General features: G+C 43.8%; 1 protein-coding gene across 1 annotated transcript in view; it reads left to right on the top strand.

Annotated features, from left to right (window-relative positions):
* The window catches only part of ADAM9 (ADAM metallopeptidase domain 9), a 159569-nt gene that overhangs the window by 59947 nt on the left and 86886 nt on the right, over window positions 1–12736 (top strand). The window contains exons 2-3 of the mRNA XM_040346239.1: window positions 4200–4294; window positions 7706–7767. Coding sequence (XP_040202173.1) covers window positions 4200–4294; window positions 7706–7767 — 157 coding nt within the window. The remainder of the gene's footprint in view (window positions 1–4199; window positions 4295–7705; window positions 7768–12736) is intronic.

The following is a 12736-nucleotide window of genomic DNA, read 5'->3' as shown; positions in this document are numbered from 1 at the left end:
CACCCTGCTGTTTACTTTTTTAACTTTATAACTGACAAGCCCCAATGTGATATTACATTCAGTGTGATGATTTCACACAGTACTTTTGCTGATCGCTATTCTTTCCAAGATGTTTTTTTTTATTTTTTTTTTACCTCAATGCCCCCCCTCCATTGGATTGCCCTGAAGACAGTCACATTGTGTCTTTTACAGATGGCTGCCTACTCAATTCTGTGGGCGACTTTCGAATGCTAGACAAAATCTGTGACCCCACTACTCACATCCTGAACTCTTCCTCTTAAACTTATGACTCTGGTGTCATACCACTACTGACAGCAGAGCAGAAAGTCACGTGAGCGGCTTCCCGGCATCATTGCAGCTGTCAGCACAATGACACCCATGTGACTGAACCACCCAGGGAGGGGGAGCTGGACAGTCTATTTTAGGTGCTGCTGACCACATTGTAGTGATGACAGAATTCATCAGACATTGTTGTGATTTTAAAATCTGTTAGGAAACATTATATTTGAATTGTAAGAGTATTCTATAAGCATTTGGTGGAAGGAGACAGTGTAGGTGGTACTCATGACAGACATCCCAGGCTAAGTCCGTAGGGTTCAATATTGAGTTGGCCCACCCTTTGCAGCTATACCAGCTTCAACTCTTCTGGGAAGGCTGTCCACAAGGTTTAGGAGTGTCTATGGGAATGTTTGACCATTCTTCCAGAAGTGCATTTGTGGGGTCAGACATTCATGTTGGACAAGAAGGCCTGGCTCGCAGTCTCCGCTCTAATTTATCCCAACGTTGTTCAATCTGGTTGAGGTCAGGACTCTGTACAGGCCAGTCAAGTTCCTCCACCCCAAACTCGCTCATCCATGTCTTTATGGAGCTTGCTTTGTACACTGGTACGCAGTCATGTTGGAACAGGAAAGGGCCAAACTGTTCCCACAATGTTGGGAGCATGAAATTGTCCAAAATGTATTGGTATACTGACTGCTTAAGAGTTCCCTTCACTGGAACTAAGGGGCCGGACCCAACCCCTGAAAAACAACTCCACACCATAATCCCCCCTCCACCAAATGATTTGAATCCGAAAGGTGAATTTACACTTTTTAAAAATGAACAGCCCATTAACAGATAAAAAAAAAACACAACCATCTTTAGCTGCAGTATTCACTTTCTACCGAGAGATTTCCCTCACAGTACCTTTTTCTGTCACTAGATGTCCTCAGTTTGATGACCATTGACATTTATGGATTTGCCCCAGCCTATGAGTGGACGGGAAAAGGGAAAGCCGCACAGTGATGAACTCATCTCTGGCCCAGATTCAGGTACGAATTGCGCTTTATTTGCGGAGGCACAGGGCACCGATTTTGCCCTGCGCCCACGCAAATATTTTGCGCTGCCCTCGATTCACGGAGCAGTAGCTCCGTAAATTGCGAGGGCGCGCCGGCAAAATTGCCCGGCGTAAGCGCGCGCAATGTAAATGATCCCGCCGGGGGCGGGAATCATTTAAATTAGGCGCCGATCGTAAAGCGCATGCTCCGTCGGGAAACTTTCCCGACGTTCATTGCGGCAAATGACGTTTCAAGGACATCATTTGCTTCAAAGTGAACGTGAATGGCGTCCAGCGCCATTCACGATTCACTTACGCAAACAACGTCGATTTTAAAGATTGCGACGCGGGAACGTGGGTATCCTATAGCATTGGCTGCGCTTGCTATTAGGATGTGTAACCTTACGCGAAACCCGACGTACGCAAACTACGTAATTTGCGTACGCAGGGCTCGCGCAACGTTGTGAATCGGTGTTAGTATGCAATTTGCATACTATACACAGATCACAATGGGAGCGCCCCCTAGCGGTCATCGCTAGAATGCAGCCTAAAATCTGCGTGGCATAAGAGCCTTATGCCACGCAGATTTTAGGCTGCAGTCGGCGTAACGAGTTCTCTGAATCAGGAGAACTCGTTACGCCAGCGCAAGTCAGCAATTGCGCTGCGTAACTATGGTTACGCAGGCGCAATTGCTACCGGAATCTGGGCCTCTGTTATCATTCTGCGCTGTCCTATCAGCATGCTTCTTATCAGCACATGCACTGATTGGTTCCAGGTGCTGCTTATGGGTCTTGCACTACAGCCCTGCTGTGCATGGATAGGAAGAAACGTATAGGTTAATTTACAGTACTGCTTGTCTTTAAAAATGTATTTAATGGTATAATAATGATTTCAGATCTTCATTAATTTGTGCCCTTTATATCTGCTAAAAGCTCAACTTGGGTCATTTTTTTGGGGAAGATTTACATTTTTAGCAAGTCTTTATTTCTGTCTGTGACCCTACTAGGGAGGTTTTCCTTTCACTTGCTGTCCTCACTACCTCTATAGGGGGTACGGGCAGTGCTGGAGAATTTTACCATCACTTGCTGTACTGACAGAAAGGATTTCCTCAACGGGGACACCAATGACAATGAAAATGAAGGGGGGGGGGGGGGTACTTGTTATTAACATCTATCTATCTCTCTCTCTCTCTCTCTTATATTTATATATATATATATATATATATATATATATATATATATATATATAAATCAGTATATCCACTTTTGGACCAGTGACATACCCATACGTCACTGAAGTTTGGTTGGTTATACTGGGATGATCAGTACCGTTTTTTTTTAGAGCCAGCAGAAGGCTCTCTTGTTAAAGCAATCCTAGTGGCTAACTAGCAGCTGGACTGCATTTACAAGCAGCGGGACGTCCTCCCATGGCTTGCTCGGGCTCTCCCGTCTCACCAGGAGACCCAAGCTACCAGCCAGGATTGGCTTTGTTCGGTTCTCCGTTTTTGGTAACTCGAAAGTGTTGACCTGACATCACTTCCGTTTATCCGTTTTTAAGAAAACAAAAACATTCGAAAACACTGATCTTGGTGTTTTGAAATCTTTTAAGAGCAGAGGAGGGATTTGCAGTCATATAGACCCCAGATCTCTCCATAAAGAGTACCTGTCGCATGCCTATTGGTGTCATAGGGATGTTTACATTCCCTGTGACAGCAATAAAAGTGATAAAAAAAAAAAATGAAAGCAGCAGTGTAAAAATAAAATAAAAAAATCAATAAAAAATTAAAGTGCCCCCCCCACACCACCACCCCCTCCCTCCCCCGTACCCACACGCAAAGGCGAATACACGCAAACATCGATCATCCGCACATGTGAGGTATCACCGCGAACGCCAGATCATTGGTAGTAATTCTAGCACCAGAGCTCCTCTAATTCTAAAGTGGTAACTTGTAAAGCCTTTTTTTTTTTTTTTTATTATTGTATTTTTTATTAAGAGTATGGTAAGTATCTTTGTACCTGTAATGGTTTTTAAAGCGTTGCCTATAGTAAAATGTATGTTGTTTGTCGCTGTTGCACAGGTGTGCACAATTTTAAAGCGTAGCATGTTTGGTATCTATTTACGCTGCATAAGATCATCTTTTATATTTTACCAAAAAATTGGGTTATGTATTGTGTGTTTTTTTTTTTTTTTTTTGCACAAATAAAAAAAAAAAAAGTGTTCCCCAAAAAATTGCATTTGAAAAACCACTGTGCAAATACCGTGTGGCATGAAAAAAATGCAAAACCTGCCAATTTATTCTCTAGGACCTTTTTTAAAAAATATATAGGGGCAGATCCTCAAAGAAATTACGCCGGGGTATCTCTTGATACGCCGTGTAATTTCAAATTTCCCGCGTCGTATCTATGTTTTCTACAAAACAAGATACGACGGCATCTGGGTTAGATCCGACAGGCGTACGTCTTAGTACGCCGTCGGATCTTAGATGCAATTTTCCGGCGGCCGATAGGCATTTAAATGAAACACGCCCCCTACTCGCCGAATTTGAATTCCGTGCCCTTACGCCGCGAGAGATACGCTACTCCACCGTAACTTATGCCGCGGATTCGTTGAGGATCCAAGCAAAATCAAAGTAAGTTACAGCGGCGTAGCGTATCTTACATATGCTGCGCCCATGCAAATGTATGTGGATCTGCCCCATAATGTTTGGGGGTTCGAAGTAATTTTCTAGCAAAAAATACTGATTGTTACATGTAAACATAAAGTGCCAGAGAAGTCCTGGACTGCAAGTGGATATGTGTAAATATTTTAACTACAGAAAAAATATAGTATTTCCTTTTCTCCATCCAAGCACTATATAATAAATGTTTATTTTCCTTTTTGACAGCTGTGGACCCAACATCGTTTTTGTCTTCCTATGAAATTATAATACCCCAGAAAATCACTCGGCTAAGAAGAGATGCATCTGGTTCTCTCAAAGAGGTAAATCTGTTTTTTAATTCGATGGTAACTCCCCCTTATACGCCTTGCTTCTACAACGGGACATAAGTAAAGAGTTGTCATCTACAATTCAGGTGCCACTTTACGGTCTTAAACTAAGAAGTTGCTGCAGTCTGATTGGCTTATCTGGGTAACAGATGCTTTAAAACCAGACTCCAGACAAAAAAAAACTAGATAAAAATGAATAGCCCAATTGCTAGAATTTCAGAAATTTCCCGCATAATACTATTTCCACTAAATGTGCGCAGTGTTATGGCCAGCATCATTTAACCCACTTCCTTTGAGCCCAGGTTGTCCTGAACCCACCCCCAGCCAGTGAAAGGAGAAGTAAACACAGTGATGAGCTTATCTCTGTCACTCTGCTTTCTCTTTTTATCAGGATGCTTAAACCATTAAAGCGGAGTTCCACCCATTTGGCATGTAATTTTTTTTGGGGGGAGTGGGGGCTTCATTTTGAGTGGGACTTCCTGTGCCACTTCCTCCTTCCGCCTACGGGCCGCCTAGGCGACTCCTCTCTCCCCCTAGGCGACCCCTTCCTCTCTGCAATCTTCTGGGACACGTGACAGGTCCCAGAAGATTGTCTGTCCATTGGGAGTGCACATCGTGACTCTCGCATGCGCAGTGCGTGCCCAGCCATGAAGCTGAAAGCTGTCACGGCTAGGTGCCCACAGTGGCTATGACGGCGCCGGCGGAGAAGAGGGGGAGAGGAGCGACACTCCGGGTGGCTGCATTGCTGGACTGTGGGACAGGTAAGTGTCGGTTTATTTTTACACTTGTAGTAGCTGCTGACTTTTTAATAAATAAAAAAAGCCTAAAACTCTGCTTTAACTGCTTGCCGACCAGCCGCCGCAGTTATACGGCGGCAGGTCGACTCTGCTGGGCCAAAGCCCGTAGCTATATGTCATCTCGCCAAGCAGCCAATAGGGGCGCGCGCCCGGCGGGTGCGATCGCCACCGGGCACCCGCGATCGCTCGTTACAGAGCCGGTCCTGTCAGGGGAGAAATGCCTGACCGTCTGTTCATACAATGTATGAACAGCGATCAGTCATTTTCCCTAGTGAGTCCACCCCCCCCCCTTCAGTTAGAACACACCCAGGGAACATACTTAACCCCTTCCCCATCCCCTAGTGTTAACCCCTTCCCTGCCAGTGGCATTTTTATAGTAATCAATGCATTTTTATAGTACTGATCGCTATAAAAATGCCAATGGTCCCAAAAATGTGTCCGAAGTGTCCGCCATAATGTCACAGTACCAAAAAAAATCGATGATCGCCGCCATTACTAGTAAAAAACAGTATTAATAAAAATGTCATAAAACTACCCCCTATTTTGTAAATGCTAAAACTTTTGTGTAAACCAATCAAATGCTTATTGCGTTTTTTTTTTGTTTTTTTTACGAAAAATATGTAGAAGAATACGTATCGGCCTAAACTGAGGAATTTTTTTTTTTTTATATATTTTTGGGGGATATTTATTATGGTAAAAAATATTATTTTTTTTCAAAATTGTCGCTCTATTTTTGTTTATAGCGCAAAAACTAAAAACCGCAGAGGTGATCAAATACCACCAAAAGAAAGCTCTATTTGTGGGGAAAATTTTTTTGTTTGGGAGCCACATCGCACGACCGCGCAATTGTCCGTTAAAGCGACGCAGTGCCGAATCGCAAAAAAGTGCTCTGGTCTTTGACCAGCAATATGGTCCAGGGCTTAAGTGGGTAAAGCAGTAATAAAAAAACGCTGGGTGATTTTTCTTTTTTTTTTTTACCTGAAGGGTAAAGACATGATGTGCTAGTATGCATCGCATACTAGCACAATATGTGAAACTTACCTGAAAATTAAGCATTCCAGCGACTGCTGGAGGCCACTTCACCTGTCCTTAGGGTTGCCACCTCATCCCTTTAAAACAGAACACATATGAATTACACAGGTTCTGTGGCTGATTTAATGCAGGTAAGGCACCAAATGAGTCTAATTACCACCTTAATTAGCCACAGAACCTGTGTAATTCATATGTGTTCTGTTTTAAAGGGATGAGGTGGCAACCCTACCTGTCCTCCGTCCGTGGACTCCAGCTGTGTGATTGGCCGGAGCTGCGATGGGGGAGCTGACGTTTATGGCACAGGACTCTGAAGGAATGGCCCGGGCATGCAATTCCTTCAGAGAGCATGTGCCGATGACATCATTGGCTGCATGAAAAGTAAATATCTCCTGAACGGCACACGTTTAGGAGATTATTTACATTACCTGTAGATAAGATAAGCCTTATTATAAGCTTACCTATAGTTACAAGTCAGAGATTACTCCCACTTTTTGCAGGTCTGGAGCATGTTGCACCCTAAATGTAAGTGTAACATGCTCCAGAAGGTAAACTTGGTCTATGTGAAGCCATTCATTTTGAAAAATACAAAATCCAGTTTTGGCTGCAGTTCTACATCTATTTGGGAGGGGTTGTATAGAAATGACTGTGGAAAATTTGTGGGTGGGGGAATTCCTGCTTGAATATTGAGTTTGCATTGTATGTATTTGTAGTAACTTATGATTGTGGTTTGTGCAGGTGATCTAGTTTAGTTGTATACGTGATTATCCGCCCACAACGTTGTGAATAATTAAGGTAGGACTATAGGCAAAACTTTTCTTTTCATTTTGGATAGGCCAAAGCCAGGTATATACTACTGTGTTGTTTTTTTTTTGTTTGTTTTTTGCACAAAAAAAACAAACTGACAGCTTTGGTTGTGATCCGCTTTACTAATAATGCAAGGTTAGTCTAGCGATCTTCCCTGCCGAGCTGTTGTGTTCTGACATGGGGACGCCCCCTCCCGCCAGAACACTCCGATCAGCGTTCTCTGCCATTGGCTGACAACAGTAAAAACTGACAGGGGTTCTAATCTCTCTTTGCTCTATCCAAAACTGATAACATTTTTTGCCATTAAAGCTGCAAGTTAAAAGTAAAAAAAATCACTTGAATATGCTTTATATAAAGAAAAGAAATGCTGTGCTATCCCCAGTATTTTGAAGGTTATGGGTGGTCACACCAAATATTGATCTGATTTGGATTTCTCTTCTGTTCATTTACTTTCCATTTTGTTAATTGATAAAAAAATAAACTATTAACACTTCTATTTAAGAAAGTAGCATTATTTACAATATTTTATTAAGTGGGATTATTACATTCACGATTAATGAACTTTTGCTGTTTTATTGTTTATGATTGGTTGATGGATTTTTATTTTTGGTGATTGCATAGAACACCGGATTATAGATATTGGTTATTACTCATAGACAAAGTATTGGAGATTGTACAGCATTTTTTCTTTTTATGTGATCTAGTTTATTTGAACTTGCATTGATCTATTGAATATGGATTATTTTGATCACTTCTGTTTAATATTTTGCAGGGTTTGTCCTATGTTATTAAGGCTGAAGGCCAGGAGCACATATTGCACCTCGAGCAGAACAGGTACTCCTTCTTCTCTTTTCATTTGCTGCTTGCTAGCTTCGCCTTTTTTAACATTACTTTATTAACATAGAAAAAATAAAAACATATGTATCAGTGGAAGTGGAACCCTTCAATACCGTTACATGGAAGACTTGCACCGATCCCTAAACCCCCGTACACTAGGGCCAAATTTCGGGAAAAAAAACGTCTGACATTCGGCCCATGTGTATGCCACCCTGTCTGACAGAAGCCACCTGTCTGGGCGGAAAACCAGCAGCTGACAACTCCTGATGAGTGCTCTCAGCCAATAGCGGAGAGCACTGATCGGCGCGCCCTGTCACAACACAACAGCTCAGTAGGAGATATCACTGTACTAACTTCACATAGTTGGTACAGCGGCTCCAACTGGAGCTGACAGTGGTTTTTCATTCAACCTAGAAAATAAACTCTGGGCTAGATGCAGCAACAACATACGGCGGCGTATCTCCAGATACACCACCGTAATTTCAAATATGCGCCGTCGTATTTTTACGCCGATTCTCAAAGGCAGATACGTTTAAAAAATAGGCTTCCTCCACCGACGTAACTTGAATACGCTGGCGTATAATTCTGTGCAATTTTACGCTGGCCGTTGGGGCCCTTCCGTCGATTTTAGCGTAAAATATGCAAATGGCCTAGATACGCCGATTCACAAACGTACGTGCGCAAGGCGGAATTATTTTACGTCGTTTGCGTAAGGCTTTTCCGGCGTAATGTTGCTCCTGCTTCTATGAGGCGTACGCAATGCTAAGTATGGACGTCGTTCCCACGTCGAATTTTGATTTTTTTACGTTGTTTGCGTAAGTCGTTCGTGAATAGGGCTGGACGTAATTTACGTTCACGTCGAAACCAATACGTCCTTGCGGCGTACTTTGGAGCAATGCACACTGGCATATATACACGGACAGCGCATGCGCCGTTCGTAAAAAAACGCCAATCACGTCGGGTCACCGAGAATTAACATAAAACACGCCCCCTCATCCACATTTGAATTACGCGCGCTTACGCCGGCCCCATTTACGCTACGCCGCCGTAACTTAGAAGTCAAGTGCTTTGTGAATACGATACGATACGCTATGCCGCCGTAACTTTGTGCGCCCCTACCTGAATCTAGCCCCCTGTGTGTACCAGGCCTAAATCCCGGGTACAGTGATCTGACATCACACATTTCACCTCCTGCTGGTGCAATCTGATATTGCTGCTCAATTGAACCTGCAATTCCCAGTTGGAGCAATTGCATTTTAAAGCCCAGTCTCATCCCTAAACACTTATCTGGCACCACGACACCAGCACATTCTCTGGCTCCTTTCACTGGAGAAACCAAGGGCAGCAGAACCATAGGCTTCTGCTGCTGTCAAACTCCTGTGACGAGAGAGTGTGGGGTATGGCTTACCACCAGTGCGTCTATGGACACGGAAGTGCGTACGCACAGGTGTGCCTTCTCAGCACCAAGATTGCTGCAGGAGGCACCTGGAGGAAGGAAAAGCTGACCGCGCTAATGGGGGAACCGCCAAAAGAGAAAAGTGACCTTTCTGTGCAATAGCATGGCACAGAGCAGGTAAGTATTGCCTCTTTTTTTTAATAAAAAAAATATAAAAATCAACCCTTAGTATCACTTTAATTATTGACTTCAAGTGTATGTCAATGAAAAAAATAAATAAAAATCCAGGTCATCACTCCAGTACAGATTTCTGTCTGCTGTACAGAAAATACCAGTTGATCTGACAAATCTGCCTGTTTTGAGGTGGAAACACAGTGGCCCGAAATCACAAAGCACTTACGCCGACGTATCTTGATATACGCCGCGTAAGTGTAAATATGCGCTGTTGTATCTGTGCGCAGTGCCCACAGAACTAGATGCACCTGAAAATAGGCTTCATCCGACCGACGTTACTTTCCTACGCCGGTGTATCGTGGGCGCATATTTACGCTGGCCGCCTGATTGCAAATATGCAAATGAGGGAGATACGTCGATTCACGAACGTAGTTGCGCCCAGCGCATAATATACGCGGTTTGCGTAAGGCTTACGTCCGGCGTATAGTTATTCCCCATCTATGAGGCGCAACTCATGCAAAGGTATGGACCAGGGAACAGCCGTCGTATTTTACGTCGTTTACGTAGTAGTACGTGAATAGGGCTGGGCGTAGGTTACGTTCACGTCCACGTCGTAGGCAGTTGTTTCGACGTGATTCTGAGCATGCGCACTGGGATGCGGCCACGGAACGGCGCATGCGCCGTACGTTATTCGTATCTTTGACGCTCAGTCCATCATTTACATGGGGTCACGCCTCATTAGCATGGCTCACGCCCACTTCCACCTACGCTGGCTTATGCCGAGGAAACCCAGCGTAGATTTGGGGGCGAGTGCTTTGTGAATACTGTGCTTGGCGCTCTGCGCTACGCCGGCGTAGCCTAAAAAAGATACGCTACGCCGGCATAAATATGCGCCAATGTATGTGAATCCGGGCCAGTATCTTTGCTGCACTGAAATCAGAACCATCTCTGACTGCTTGAGCATAGAACTCGGCCTATACCCCATACTGTCCCCGTCCTCACTCCAGCACGACTTTCCTATCCAAGGTACTAAGCTATATGGCAGACAAGCAGATTAAACATATGTATACAGCCATATTTGCTGACCCCATATTATATTAAATTTACAAGGTCACACCGGACATTCATATGTTGTTCTGTAATTGGGCAGGGGTTCGTTTTAGCAGCTTTTTAACAGTGGTACTGGTTGGCAAATGGGAATCCTTCCATTGTAGTATAATTAATTTGCATGCACGCTTTTGACCATGTAATGTATCAGTAGGCAAGTCAGTTCTAATGTTTCACGTGATCACCAAATTCAAGCTTAGAAATGTCTGCTCGCAATAGAAAAATAATCCGATATTTCTATAATAGTCACTTTACTTCATCTATCCGCAATATTATTAAGCACTTGTAATAAGCCAAGTTTGTGAGCACTCTTCATACATGCATACGTGTGTGTAATAAATAAATATATATATATATATATATATATATATATATATATACACACACACACACAACCCCAGTTCTAAAACCGTTAGAGCCCATTCACACAGGGGCAACACGACTCTTTGGAGGCGACCTGAGCCCACACTACAGCGCAACATGGGGCGACTTACAAGATGACTTCAAGTCGCCTCCAGGACAGGAGGCTTTCCAGTGGCCAATCAAACTTGAATCGGCTCTGTGGGAGAGAGGGGTTTGCCCTAAAAACTATTTTCACTTCCTGAAAAGTCGCTGCAGTAAAGCCAGTGATCCGACTTCTGAGGCGACTTCCATTGAAATCAAGGGATACAAGTCGCTTAGAAGTCGGATTGAAGTAGTACAGGAACCTTTTCTGAATTCGGAGCGACTTCAGTAGTGTACATTAAGACGGCTCTCATTCACTTCGGATTCCAAGTGTAAATGGGCTCTGAGGACTCTGTTTAAATCTACATAAAAACAAAATGCAATGATTTGCAAATCTCATAAACCCATATTTTATTCACAATAGAAAATGGAAAACATGTCAGGTGTTGAAACTAAGAAAATTTACTATTTTAAAGCGGAGGTCCACCCGTTTGTTTGTTTTTTTTAAGCCAGCAGCTACAAATACTGCAGCTTCTGACTTAAAAAAAATGGACACTTGCCTGTCCAGCGCGCCCGCGATGTCAGCAGATGAGGCTGAGCAATCGCTCAGTCCTCGGCTGCTTCCGCCGCCATCCTCGGTGAGGGAATCAGGAAGTGAAGCCTTGCGACTTTACAGACAGTTTCCCTACTGCGCATGCGCGAGGATCGGGGCGCGCCGTCACTGGTCCCCGCTCTCTCCTGGGAACAGTGTTTCCCAGAAGACAGGGGGGGGGGGGGGGTGACGTGACGAGGCTGGCCTCCCGCGGGAGTCATAACCCAAAAGTGGTGCAAATACCTTTCTCAGACAGGTATCTGCACCCCCCTGAAAGGTGCCAAATGTGACACCGGAGGGGGGGAGGGATCCAAAAAGCGGAGGTTCACTTTTTGTGTGAACCTCCGCTTTAAGATAAAAAGGTAATTTTGCAATTGATGGCAACTACTCGTGGCAAAGAAAATTGGAGCAACAAAAAGCTGGCAAAGTAAGTGGTACTAGCAAGGAGGAGCTGGAAGATTATTTTGAAACTAATTAAGTTAATTGGCAACAGGTCAGTAACATGATTGGGTATAAAAAGAGAGGGGTTATTTACGAAAGGCAAATCCACTTTGCACTGAAAGTGCACTTGGAAGTGCAGTCGCTGTAAATCTGAAGGGTAGATCTAATATGAGGGGAAGCTCTGCTGATTTTAACATCCAATCATGTGCAAACTAAAAATGCTGTTTTTTATTTTCCTTGCATGTCCCCCTCAGATTTTCCTTTAGTAAATAACGCCTAGAGTGCCTAATGCTGCGTACACATGATAGGTTAGTATGATGAAAACGGTCTGATGGACCGTTTTCATCAGACCAAACCGATCATGTATGGGCCCCATCGGTTATTTATCCATAGGTTAAAAAAATAGGAACTTGTTTTAAAATTATCTGATGGATCAAAAACCTATAGAAAAAAACGATCGTCTGTGGGCACGTCCATCGGTTAAAAATCCACGCATGCTCAGAATCAAGTCGACATATGCTTGGAAGCATTGAACTTCATTTTTTTCAGCACGTCGTTGTGTTTTACGTCACCGCGTCCTGACACGATCATTTTTTTAACTGATGGTGTGTAGGCACGACTGACCATCAGTCAGCTTCATCGGATAACTGATGGAAAAATCCATCAGACCGTTTTCATCAGACTAACCTATCGTGTGTACAGGGCATAAGGGCCCTTTCACACAGAGCTGTCCGTGTGCGGGCTCCGCTTTAGCTCAACGGGGATCGATGAGCAGACAGATGACAGGTCTGTCTCTGCACACTGTGTAGGGA

This window comes from Rana temporaria, chromosome 3 (assembly GCF_905171775.1).
Source record: "Rana temporaria chromosome 3, aRanTem1.1, whole genome shotgun sequence".
NCBI lineage: Eukaryota > Metazoa > Chordata > Amphibia > Anura > Ranidae > Rana > Rana temporaria.
Note: the sequence above shows the minus strand (reverse complement) of the source record. Positions and strands in the feature narration are given on the sequence as shown.